This window comes from Cloeon dipterum, chromosome 1 (assembly GCF_949628265.1).
Source record: "Cloeon dipterum chromosome 1, ieCloDipt1.1, whole genome shotgun sequence".
Lineage (NCBI taxonomy): Eukaryota > Metazoa > Arthropoda > Insecta > Ephemeroptera > Baetidae > Cloeon > Cloeon dipterum.
The window spans coordinates 38,545,413-38,557,453 of NC_088786.1; the positions used below are offsets into that span (position 1 = coordinate 38,545,413).

The following is a 12,041-nucleotide window of genomic DNA, read 5'->3' on the forward strand; positions in this document are numbered from 1 at the left end:
TTTAAAAATTTCCAAATCTAATGCAATTCACCAGTTGCATAAACCCTAAGTGTTCGAAGCCGCCAACAGATGGCGCCACCGTAGACTTTCGATTTTAAGGCATTTCCGCTGCGATTTCAGACTCAATCAAGCTACTGTGCATTCTTCAATTAATTTGCTATTTTTTGACGTTCTGAAAACCAAAATCGGTTAAGCCAACCACCGTAGAATCGTGAAAAACTATTTTTTTGAAATAAAAAAATCTTTTTGAACGTTTCTACGGCGAATGGCTGAACCGATTTTGGTTTTCAGCACGTCAAAAAAAAGCAAATTAATTAAAAAAAGCAAAATAGCTTGATTGAGTCTGAAATCGCAGCGGAAACGCCTTAAAACCGCTTAAAACAAAATTTTTAAGAAAGTCTGTGGTTGCGCCATCTGTTGGCGGCTTCAATAACTAAGGGTTTATGCAACTGGTCAATTAACTAAAAAAATAGCTAAATTTTTTAGAAAAGTGGCTGAGCTTTGTATTCTAGTTTTGTTTTTATTTTTAAAAAAAATTAAAAAAGCTGTTAGTCGCATGTGTCCGGACCTTAAACCTAATATCATGTCCCTCAGAGCATATGAGGAAGAGCCACTCATCTAGCGCTCTACAAAGACTTACAGACTTGTCAAGGCACCAGACCAACAGCATTATTCTAATAATCACAAGATAGATGTGTGAATCTGAGAGTAACTGAACAGAATGGCTTGTATTTATCGTATTTATCCATGCCTCGCCGATAATTTCATTTTACTTTTGCTTATTTTCTCAAATGAAAAATTCCGACCAATACAGGATTTTTCTACAAATTAGCATTTTTCCTTTTTAAAGAAATAACTGTGTCGAGAATTTTATCAAGAGCCGAATTTTTACATTAATTCAACAATTGCACAAACAGCAGCCGCTATACCTGTTCCCCCATCACCTCTGTTTAACTCGACCCCTCTTTTGCGGTACAGCGAGCGGGGAGGAGAGACGATAGGAGCTTTTATTATTTTTATTTCAAAGGTGTAGAATTAATTAAACTGAAAATTTGAATTACATGAAATTCTTTTTGTGGGAATGACACTTTTTTTAAAATTTTCCAAATCTAATACAAAATTAGCTTTGTAAGTAGCAGCGTAATTTTTTTAGAAAAGTGGCTGCAAATGGTGCGCAGACTGTCTCCTTACTTGAAATCCTATTTTTTATTTCACATCAAAGGGTTTCCCTGAAAGGTTTAACACGCTAATAGACAGAATGCAACCAGAGGAATCGAAATCTGCCAAGAAAATGATGTGGTTTAAAATGATTTAAACACGCGCAATTTTGTAATTTTTAATTTTTCAACGTTGTTCTAGTTTTTCGATCCGCGAACCCTCATCCCAAAGGCAAGAAATTTAATTTGAACAGTTTATAGTATTGTCTAATTCACCAGTTGCATAAACCGTAAGTGTTCGAAGCCGCCAATTAACAGATGGCGCCACCGTAGACTTTCGATTTTAAGGCACTTCCGCTGCGATTTCAGACTCAATCTAGCTATTTTGCTTTTTTTTAATTAATTTGCTTTTTTTTGACGTGCTGAAAACCAAAATCGGTTCAGCCATTCGCCGTAGAAACGTTGGAAAAGATTTTTTTATTTCAAAAAATAGTTTTTCACGATTCTACGGCGATTGGCAGAACCGATTTTGGTTTTCAGCACGTCAAAAAATAGCAAATTAATTGAAGAATGCACAGTAGCTCGATTGAGTCTGAAATCGCAGCGGAAGTGCCTTAAAATCGGAAGTCTACGGGGGCGCCATCTACTGGCGGCTTCGATCACTTACTTAGTGTTTATGCAACTGGTGAATTATAATAATTAAAATTAAATAAATTAAATTGTTTATTCTGATCTAATCACTTCATTCGGATAATTTATGTCTAAATTTTGTCATAATCTAATACAACACGTTGTAAATTTGAAGAATTTGAATTTTTAATATAGAAATGTCCTCTTTTTGATTATTGCAAATTGTAGAACAATTTTTTTATCGACGGACTGCGTAATACATCCAACAATTCAAATAATTGTCGACAAATTAAATTAAATCGTTTTAATAAATAATTTTGTAGAAAATAAAATTGAAGGTTTTTGACTAAAAAGTAAAACAATCTTCCGTTTTTTTAAATTCTGAATATAAGATCATTTTCTAGGAAGTCTAAAACGGTGTAACAAACAGGAAACCTTTTCCTCTCAGGTAGTATGTGCCAAGAACAGAGCTTATTGAAAAATAAAAACTAAGATTGAAATTGTTTCGAAACAAAATTCCTGACTTGTCCTGCCGGAATTCCATGAAAAAGCAAGAAATTTCATTTCCTGTCTTGGAATCCGCTCTTTAGAGCAGCAGCAGCAGCTTGGAAAGAAAAAATAACTATTGCATTTTCTTTTTCTCCCGTCCTGTTGCAAGAGATTCGTAAATATTGGATAAATAAATTCGCCTTCAAACTGAAAAGTGCACCTGCGTCTCTTCTATTATTGTGAGAAATGAGAATGCCCGTTCAAGGTTGAGCAAAACATAAATAAATATTTACTTAAATTGGATTTGTGCGACAAGGAGGATACAAATTGAATTTTGTCAGGGAGAAAAATTGCTGGGAGAGAAAAATCCTTGAAAACTCTTTTGATATTTTGAAACAAACTTGTGGGTCAGCAGAAATTTGATTTCAGGGAAAAAATTTCAAGGAAAAGGTTGTCTTAACAGCCAGTTGGAATTTTCAGACGCATGTTGTGCGAAAATGGTAAATTTGAGAAAAATTTGCTCAGTAGGAAAAAAACCGGAAATTTAATCAGCTTTCTGAATTTAGGCAGTTTTTGACGCTACTATCAACTGGTGAATTTTAATCAGGCCAAACACACACCCCTTTCAAAAATCTGCAATTTTTTAAAAAATAAAAAAACTTTTAAGACTCAAAAAAACTATTTTTTATCTTCTCACAATTCAATTTTCATAATTTTTCTCACCCCGGAAGCAATTAATTAAATTTCTTTGCTAAAAAAGAGGGCGTAACCGGTAAAATTTGAAAAATTGGTCTGTTAAAGCAGGTAACCTTTTCACGCAATATCATTTTTTTAAATAAAAAAATCTCCATCAATCCACTTTAACTCATTTTAAATGAATCAACCGGTGTTGTAATCCAGATTAAACGGCTGTAGTTTACAGATCAGAAATCACAAATCCGATGTTTGTGTGTGTTCGCGACTCCCCTCGCGCGCGCGTCTGTGTCGCTCATCCACCGTTCAGTGTGAGAGAGAGCGCGGCGCAATATATAATAACACACACACACATAGAAGAGCGAGATGCTTTGAATGAATGCAGGCGCGCGGCTCGACATGCTAGGCTGGTTGTTAGCTAATAAAAGCAGCTATTGTTCGGCCCTCACCGAGATGAAAAGAGCGAGAGGCGCGCTCGTGCTCGCTCGCGCAGGTACTCGCACGCGCGCTTAATTAAATTTAATTTCACTTTATTACCGCGCGTCACAGGAGGAATGAAGCTTATTGCTTTGCTCGGCGTCGTCGGCGGAATAATAGCCGAGTGATGAGATGTTATTGAAAAGCAGCCCTTTGTCGCTTATCGCCCTGTAATCTCATAACTTAATTAAATGACAGCAGACCTCTCTGTTCTCAATGCGGCCCCGCCGACGCGCGTCAATTTGTCAGCCGTCAAAGTTTATTAATTTGTTGCGCAGGTAATTCACCAATGTTCTATTTAATTTTATTTTCTTTTAATAATTTTAATCAATTATACAGAAAAATCCTTTTTACCTCTACAGGAAATCAGGTTTTCTTCAATTTTGAGGCAATTTTTTTCAAATTGAATTTTCTTAAATTTAAAAAAATTATCCAAATAAAGGGATTCTTACACAATCAGGCATCCAAACGGATTTTTAGGAACGTTGTTTCCAATATCTGACAAATAGGTTTGTCAAATTTCAAATTAAAAATAAATATAGATGAAAAAAATCGCGACAATTTAAAATATTCACTTTTCGACTCGGGGGATGAATAGGGGATGCGGGTGAGCACCCCTAAAACCATCCAGATCATCAGGGGAGGTCAAGCCAAGTCGAACGGTGGGTAGTTTTTGCAATTCTGGTGGCTAGAATCCGAGATGTGGAGTTTTAAAATGTTGTCAAAACGCAAAAAATCTCGAATTTTGCGACTTTTTTTCCCATTTTGCGAACTCTAAATCTCGGGTTCAAATTAACAGAATTGCAAAAACTTCCCACCATTATACACATCTCAATTTACTCTAAAGAACTGAAGGGTTTAAGGGGTGCTAATTTTCCACCCCTTCAACCCCCTCGATAAAATACTAGCAGAAAAAATGTACTCAGACGCATTTCCCGCGAGTTTTGAAATATTTTATCAATTAGTGGGTGGATGTAGCCACCCTCTAAACCCTTTGGATGGTTAGGGAAGGTTAAGAAGAGTTTAACGATATGCAGTTTTTGCAATTCTGGTGCTTACAACCCGCGGTTTGGAGTTCGCAAAATTTGCAAAAACACGAAATTATTGAATTTTTCGACTTTTTTCGTATTTTGCAAACCCCAAATCTCGGGTTCTAGTTATCAGAATTGCAAAAACTTCCGACCATTAGATACATCTTAACCTACCCTAAACAGCTGATGGGTTTAAAGGGTGGTAACCCTCCACCCCTTTCAACCCTCTTGCTGAAATGAAAGCAGAAAAATGTTCTCAGAAGAGTTTTTCCGCGGGGTTTAAAATATTTTAGCAATTAGTGGGTGAGGTTAAGCACCCCCTTAGCCCTTCAGCTGATTAGGGGAGGTCAAGATGAGTCTAACGGTGGGTAGTTTTTGCAATTCTGACACTTAGAGCCCAAGATTTGGCGCCCTCAACAATGGAAAAAATTGCGATTTTTTAAATTAAAAATTGAGTTTCTCGTTAACGAAGCCAAAAGCCACTTTGGAATTTTCACAGAAGTTCACACGTATCCTGAAACCACTTTCATCGGGCATTTTTAATTTAAAATTTTTAAAAATCACCCTAAAATCGGAATTTTCCAAAAAGTTTGACTTTTTTGGATTTAAATTCGGAACCCTGTATTTCCCCCTGCGCTCGAAATACTATAAATAAATAAATAAAAATTTCCTATTTAGAGGGAAAGTTATCATGCCAATGAAAGGGCGTGCACTGCTCCCTACTGTAAAACCACGATTTATTTAACAATTTGGTGGAAATTTTCTCTAAAACTCGCATATTTTTTGATAGATCGCGTTAAGGGGTTCAAAATCGAGCAAAAAATTATATAATTTTTAGACTAATTATCGCAAAATCTGAATTTCAACTATAATTGCTTCGCATCGTCGTTGGAATATTTTCAAATTTTCCAAGAATGCGGTGCAGAGCAGGCAAAAGAACCAAATAATGATAAGTTTGCCTTTTTGTAAAATTTATAATGACAAAAGACACTTCATTGTGGCGCCCAATCCCATGAGAAAATAATTAAAATAATTAAAAGCGATTGGGAAAGCTTGTAAAATGCCGGAAAAACGTGAATGGCCACGTTAAAGAATTTCTTGTAATTTTGAAACAATTTAAAACTATTTATTTAAACATTTTTCCTGCCAATACATGAAATCATCCCTTAGGATTCAGCTGAAGCCAAAATTGAGCTAAATAGCCGTTTGAATTTTTGAGAAAAGTGGCTGCAAAGTTAGCACTCTGTCTCCTTACTTGAAATCCTGTTTAATTTCTCAACAAAGAGTTTTCCTAATAGGTTTCACACGCTGTTGGACAGATCTCGACGAGAGGAATCGAAATATGCCAAGAAAATGAGGTCAAGCGCTGCATAATTTGAGAAAATTTGAATTTTTATTGTAACAAGTTCCTTTTTTAATTGTTTATCGAGAGTAATTCGTGCTCATCTGACAGTGCCGCAACGAAATTTAATAAAAAATGAAATTCCATCTTCCGAAACGAGATCGAAGGGCTGAAAGATTTAGCCTCGGCGGCAATCAGCGGGCTGCTTGACATGGGAAAACCGCTAATTACGCTGGCGGTGCTGTGCGCGGCGCGCGGAGCACAAAACAGAGCTTGATTGGAGATAAGTGCAGAAATTAGCTCTCTTCTATTCGGTTCATCGTCGTCGTCGGCGGATAATTTGCGAGCGATCGGAAAGTGTAGCTTAGCAACCGCTAAGCGGACTCCGGGGCGGAGCCACCCCCGACGCGCGGCACTCGGGCCCGTGGGGGCGGCACGCGAGGGATGATTTTCGCGTGGCAAGCCAGCCGGTGGCGCTGATTGGCGGCGGCGCCGCCCCCACGCGTCCGCAATCGATGGGCGGCCGCCGGCCCCCCGTGCAGTCGCCCGCGGCCCTCCACATGGACCGAAGGCCCCCGACAGCCGCCTCCGCAGCCGCCGCAGCCGCCGCCGCCGCAGCCGCAGCAGCAAGGCCCCTCGAGAACGCAAACCAGCACCTCATCTCGGACATGCGGAGCCGCACCTCGTTCCTCATCGAGGACATCCTCTTCACTCCGAAAGCCAGACAGGTATTTACACGTTTTTACTTTGGAAAAATTGCTGTACAGAAAATTTGCGAAATATCCAAAAAATGATGGAAAAGCCAGTTTTTTTCATTGTTCCCTACTGAAAAATCACAATTTTTTCTTTAAATTTAAGGAATTTTCGCTTACCATTAGACACAGCTCAACCTACCCCAAATAGCTGAAGGGTTAAACGGGTGCTAACCCTCCAGCCCTTTCAACCCTCACGCTAAAATTATAGCAGAAAAATGTACTCAGATGCATTTTTCCGCGGGTTTTGAAATGTTTTAGCAATTAGTGGCTGGGGGTGAGCACCCCCTAAACCCATCATATGGTTAGAGGATGTTGAGAGGAGTCAAATGGTATGCAGTATTTGCAATTCTGGTGGTTAAAACCCGAGATTTAGTCTTGGCAATATTTGCCAAAACGCGAAAATCACAGATTTTTTTTACTTTTCCGTATTTTGCCAACTTCAAATCTCGGGTTCTAATTATCAAAATTGCAAAAACTACCCACCATTAGACACATCTTAATCTACTCTAAATAGCTGATGGGTTAAAGTGGTGCTAACCCTCCACCCCTTTCAACCCTCGCGCTAAAATTATAGCAGAAAAATGTACTCAGATGCATTTTTCCGCGGGTTTTGCAATGCTTTAGCAATTAGTGGCTGGGGGTAAGCACCCCCTAAACCCACCAGATGGTCAGGGAAGGTTGAGAGAAGTCAAATGGTATGCAGTTTTTGCAATTCTGATAGTTAGAACCCGAGATTTAAAGTTATTAATAGTGACAAAAAATCACGAAAATCACAAATTTTTCGACTTTTTTGTAAATTGCAAACTCCAAATCTTGGGTTATAATAATTGGAATGGCAAAAAATACCCACCGTTAGACACATCTCAATCTACCCTAAATAGCTAGAGGGTTTAAGGGTTGCTAACCCTTCACCCCTTTCAACCCCATCGCAAAAATTTTCGCAGTAAAATTTTCTCAGCGCATTCTTCTGCAGGTTTTTAAAATATTTTAGCAATTATTGGGTGGGGGTAGGCAACCCCTAAGCCCTTTAGCTGGTTAGGGAAGTTTAATACCTGTCGAATGGGAGGTAATTTATGCAATTCTGGTGGCCAGAACCCGAGATTTAAAATTATTGATAGTGACAAAAAATCACGAAAATCACAAATTTTTCGACTTTTTTGTAATTCGCAATCTCCAAATCTTGGGTTCTAATTATCAGAATTGCAAAAACTACCCACCATTAGACACATCTCAACCTACCCTAAAAATCTGAAGGGTGTAAGGGGTGCTAACCCTCTACCCCTTTAGCCCCCTTGCTAAAATTCTCGCAGCAAAAATGTCTTCAGAAACATTCTTTCGCATATTTTTCTTAAAAATATTTTTATTGTCCTCTTCACTCCCAAAGGTAGAAGGTGATTACATTTTTTTAAATAAATTTAAATAAATGTACAGAACATTTGATAAAATTAATAAATTAATACGAGGGAAAAGCAAAAATTTGCCAGGTTGCCGTTGTAATAGCTCAGAAAATCGGCTAATCGAGCGGCGAGCACTGTTCCCTACTGTAAAAACACGATTTAGGGGATTTTCTCCCGCCATGAATCGAGCGAAAAATCATTATTTTCTTCGAGAAATTTGGCAAAGTCTGAAATTTAACTATTTTTTAAGCATTTTTAAGTCACATAAATTTATATGAATTAAAAAAAGTGAGGAAAAATGGATTATTAGTCGATAATCAAGGTCTTTTATTTGTCGTTTAATATTTTAGGAAAAATAAAATATCATTGAATTAATAAAAATTCATTATTTGTATTTTTGTGTGCAGGGTCGAGAGGGTCCGATGGTGTCCCGAGGGCTGCCGGACGTGGCGTCGGGTTTTCCGTTGTTCCACTCGTCTGCGGTGGCCGCCGTGGCCGCCTACCTGCAGCCAGGGCCGCACCCCGCCTTCCTGCAGCACTCGAAGCCGAGCGACCACTTCTTCCTGCCCACCGCAGGTACGTGCAAAGAAAGATCCCTTTCGTGAAAAGTGAAGAATAGCGGCTCAAACTTTGAATTTCCGGCCCGCAGCGGTAATTGAACGCCCGATGCGTGTAGCAAAGTTACCGGCGGCGGCTCGTTAGTTCCTAATTTTGTTACCTCTAACGGCGACACACACACACACGCGCGCGCGCGCTATCAGCTATTTTCGACCCTCAATGTGTTTGCCGCACGCTCTAGAAATTCAAAAATATCACATTCCTGGTGTTTTGAATTTAAAATTAATTAAAATCAATTATTTTAAATCCGTTCCCGCCTCGCAGGTTTGTTAAAAATGGCGTCTCCAAGTGTCCATATAAAATTAATTTTCTCAATTTTTTTAAATTTGTGTGTCAGGAATTCCGTTTGGCTCGCTTTTCACCGGAGAGCCGGGCTCGAAGCACTGCAGGCGTCGCAAGGCGAGAACAGTCTTCTCCGACCAGCAGCTGACGGGCCTGGAAAAGCGATTCGAGGCGCAGCGATACCTGTCCACGCCCGAGAGGGTCGAGCTGGCCGCTGCCCTCAGCCTGTCAGAAACTCAGGTCAGTATTTTAATTTAAAATAATCTCAATTCAAAAAGAGAATTGACACAAAAACGGATTTTATGGCACGTTTTTTTGCCAACTTTGAGATCGGGGGGTGAACAGGGGTTGAGGGTGAGCACCCCTAAATTCATTTAGTTCTTTAGGAAAAGTTGAGCCAAGTCGAACGGTGGGTAGTTTTTGAAATTCTGGTGCCTAGAACCCGAGATTTGGAGTTTGAAAAAGTGACAAAAACGCAAAAACCACGAATTTTTCAACTTTTTTTGTGTTTTGCAAACTCCAAATCTCAGGTTCTAATGATCGGAATTGCAAAAACTACCCATTAATAGACACATCTTAAACTACCCTACAGAGCTTAAGTGTTTTAGAGGTGCCAACTCTCCACCCCTTTCAACCCCCTCGCCAAAGGTATTGGAGAAAAATGTTCTCAGCAGCATTTTTCCGCGGGTTTTAAATTATTCTAGCCATTAGTGGGTGGGGGTAAGCACCCCTTAAGCCCTATAGATGATTAAGGGAGATTGAGAGGAATCGAATGGTATTCAGTTTTCGCAATTCTGGTGGTTAGAACCCGAGATTTAGAGTTAGAAATATTAGCAAAAAAACACAAAAATCACAATTTTGTCGATTTTGTCGTATTTTGCAAACTCAAAATCTCGAGTTCTAATTATCAGAATTGCAAAAACTACCCACCATTAGACACATCTAAATCTACCCTAAAGACCTGAAGGGTTCAAGGGGTGCTAACCCTCCACCCCTTTCAACCCCCTTGCTAAAATTAAAGGAGAAAAATGTACTCAAAAGCATGTTCCGCGGGGTTTTAAAATATTTTAGCAATAAATGGGTGGGGTTAAGCACCCCCTAAACCCTTCAGTAAGTTAGGGAAAGTTGAGAAGAGTCTAACAGTGGGTAGTTTTTGCAATTCTGACTCTTAAAACCCGAGATTTGGCCCTCAGAACATTTGAATAAATTGCGTTTTTTTTTAAATTCAAAATTTAGATTCTCGTAAACGAAGCCAAATACCACCTTGGAAATTTCCCACAAGTCCCCACGTACCCTGAGACCACTTTTTATGGGCGTTTCGGATTTTTAAAATATTTCCTTATCCAAAAAATACTCCAAAATTTCTGAAAAATGACCTTTAATCTTGTCCGATGACCTCCAATTCGGTCTCGTGACGAGAGGAGTTCAACGCACTAACTCAAAATTATTTTTGACACTCTCAAAATGTCCCTGTAAAACCCGCAAAAATTAAAATTAATCTGCAAGTGACAATTATGTCACATTTTTCTTATTTTTACACCGCCAATTATCGCTCTTAAAATACAAAAGCGCGTTTGGATTTTTTAATTCCAGGTGAAAACGTGGTTTCAAAACCGTCGAATGAAGCACAAAAAGCAGCTGAGGAAATTCAGCGACGACAAGAACGCATCGTCGAGCAGCACCAACGGCTCGGGGGCAACGGACGCAAAGCACCAGGACGCGCTCAGATTCCAACAGCAGCAGCAGCAGCGTACAGGTGAATAATTATATGATAATTGAATCTCTGATTTGCATTTGCATTGAGTGCGCGCGGAATTGTGATTTGATTTCGGTCGCTGTTGCGCAAATTGCTTCCATTAATTGTTCCATTGGCTTGAACAAACCAATAATTGATATTTTTCATGCGTGATTAATTGATTTTCAGGCTGAATTGAATGGATTTCTTTATTTAAATTTCTATTTTTGTTATTAAGATGGTTTTTGGCAGCCTAAACATTTTTAATTAAATTATTTCCTATTAAAGACCGTCTTTGACGAAGTTTCTGAGCTCACCAATCGATTCCTGAGGGTCGAATTAGGTAAAGTGGATGTTTTTCCGACCAAAACGTGCATCGTTAGGTGCGAACTTTTTTTCCCGCCAAAACAATAAGAATGCGAGAAGTGCGCACGCGTCAGAGCTGGTTTGAGCACTTGCAGAGAAACCGTTAGTACGAATAACTTCTTTGTCAGATCCAGCTCTCACGCCTGCGCAGATCTCGCATTCATATTGTTTTGGCGGGAAAAAAGGTTCGCACGTCGCGCTGCACTTTTTGGCGGGAAAAATATCCACTATACCTAATTCGACCCTCAGGAATCGATTGGTGGGCTCAGAAACTTCGTCAAAGGTGGTATTTAAATACATTTAGATCAATTTTTGCGTAACAAAATTTTTTAAAAGCGTCTTTGTTCTTGATTTGAATTTTCAGACGATGGGCCGGTCGACTTCTCGTCGCGGGGCCATGCCGCCTACTCGAGCTGCAGCAGCCGGTCGAGCTCTCCTGTCTCGATGACGGCCAGAGGACACCTGTCCAGCGACTCCGAGGACATCGACATCGTCGGAGATCCGGGGCCGTGCAATCGATAATTGGACCGTGTTGAATGAAAAATTCTCTGTTATACTTTCGCGATGTGTAATGCATAAAATGTGTAATAATTTCTAGTTATAGAATAGTTGAAAATCAATGCGTGTGATAATTATAACAAAAGTAATATGTACAGAAATAAAATTACTTAAAATCATGATTTTCTTTAACTTAAATTCCAAAAAATATTTTGCCTCAATTTAAGCAGCTTGTGTTGGTTCCCGCCGGTCAGAATTCAAGATGGCGTCGAAATAATGGAGGCTTTCAAGGTGCTTATATTAACTTTAAATATACGCCCATTTTGAAGCTGCGCAGTAAATTTGTGCGCATCTTTAGCATGCGCAGTATGTTCAGATCGCTTCTTCATCTCACAGGAAGGCTGAAACTCATTACTGCGCATGCGTGGACCAAATTAAAACCTTCTGCGCAGTCGTAATTCCCACCGGGGGGCCTGGTTGCGATCTGTGTTGGTTCTCGCCGGTCAGAAGTTAATAAGATGGCGTCGAAATAATTGAGGCCAAATCAGAAGACAGTCCAGCGGCCAGTCAG

At 39.4% G+C, this 12,041-nt stretch overlaps 1 protein-coding gene across 1 annotated transcript; it reads left to right on the top strand.

The window, feature by feature from the left end:
• The first annotated feature begins 6,319 nt into the window (after positions 1-6,319).
• On the top strand, positions 6,320-11,630 carry LOC135946944 (brain-specific homeobox protein-like). The gene is made up of 5 exons (XM_065495446.1): positions 6,320-6,547; positions 8,379-8,547; positions 8,927-9,111; positions 10,465-10,627; positions 11,337-11,630. The coding sequence occupies exons 1-5, from the start codon at positions 6,335-6,337 to the stop codon at positions 11,492-11,494; spliced, it is 888 nt and encodes a 295-aa protein (XP_065351518.1). The 5' UTR covers positions 6,320-6,334; the 3' UTR covers positions 11,495-11,630.
• The last annotated feature ends 411 nt before the right edge of the window (positions 11,631-12,041 follow it).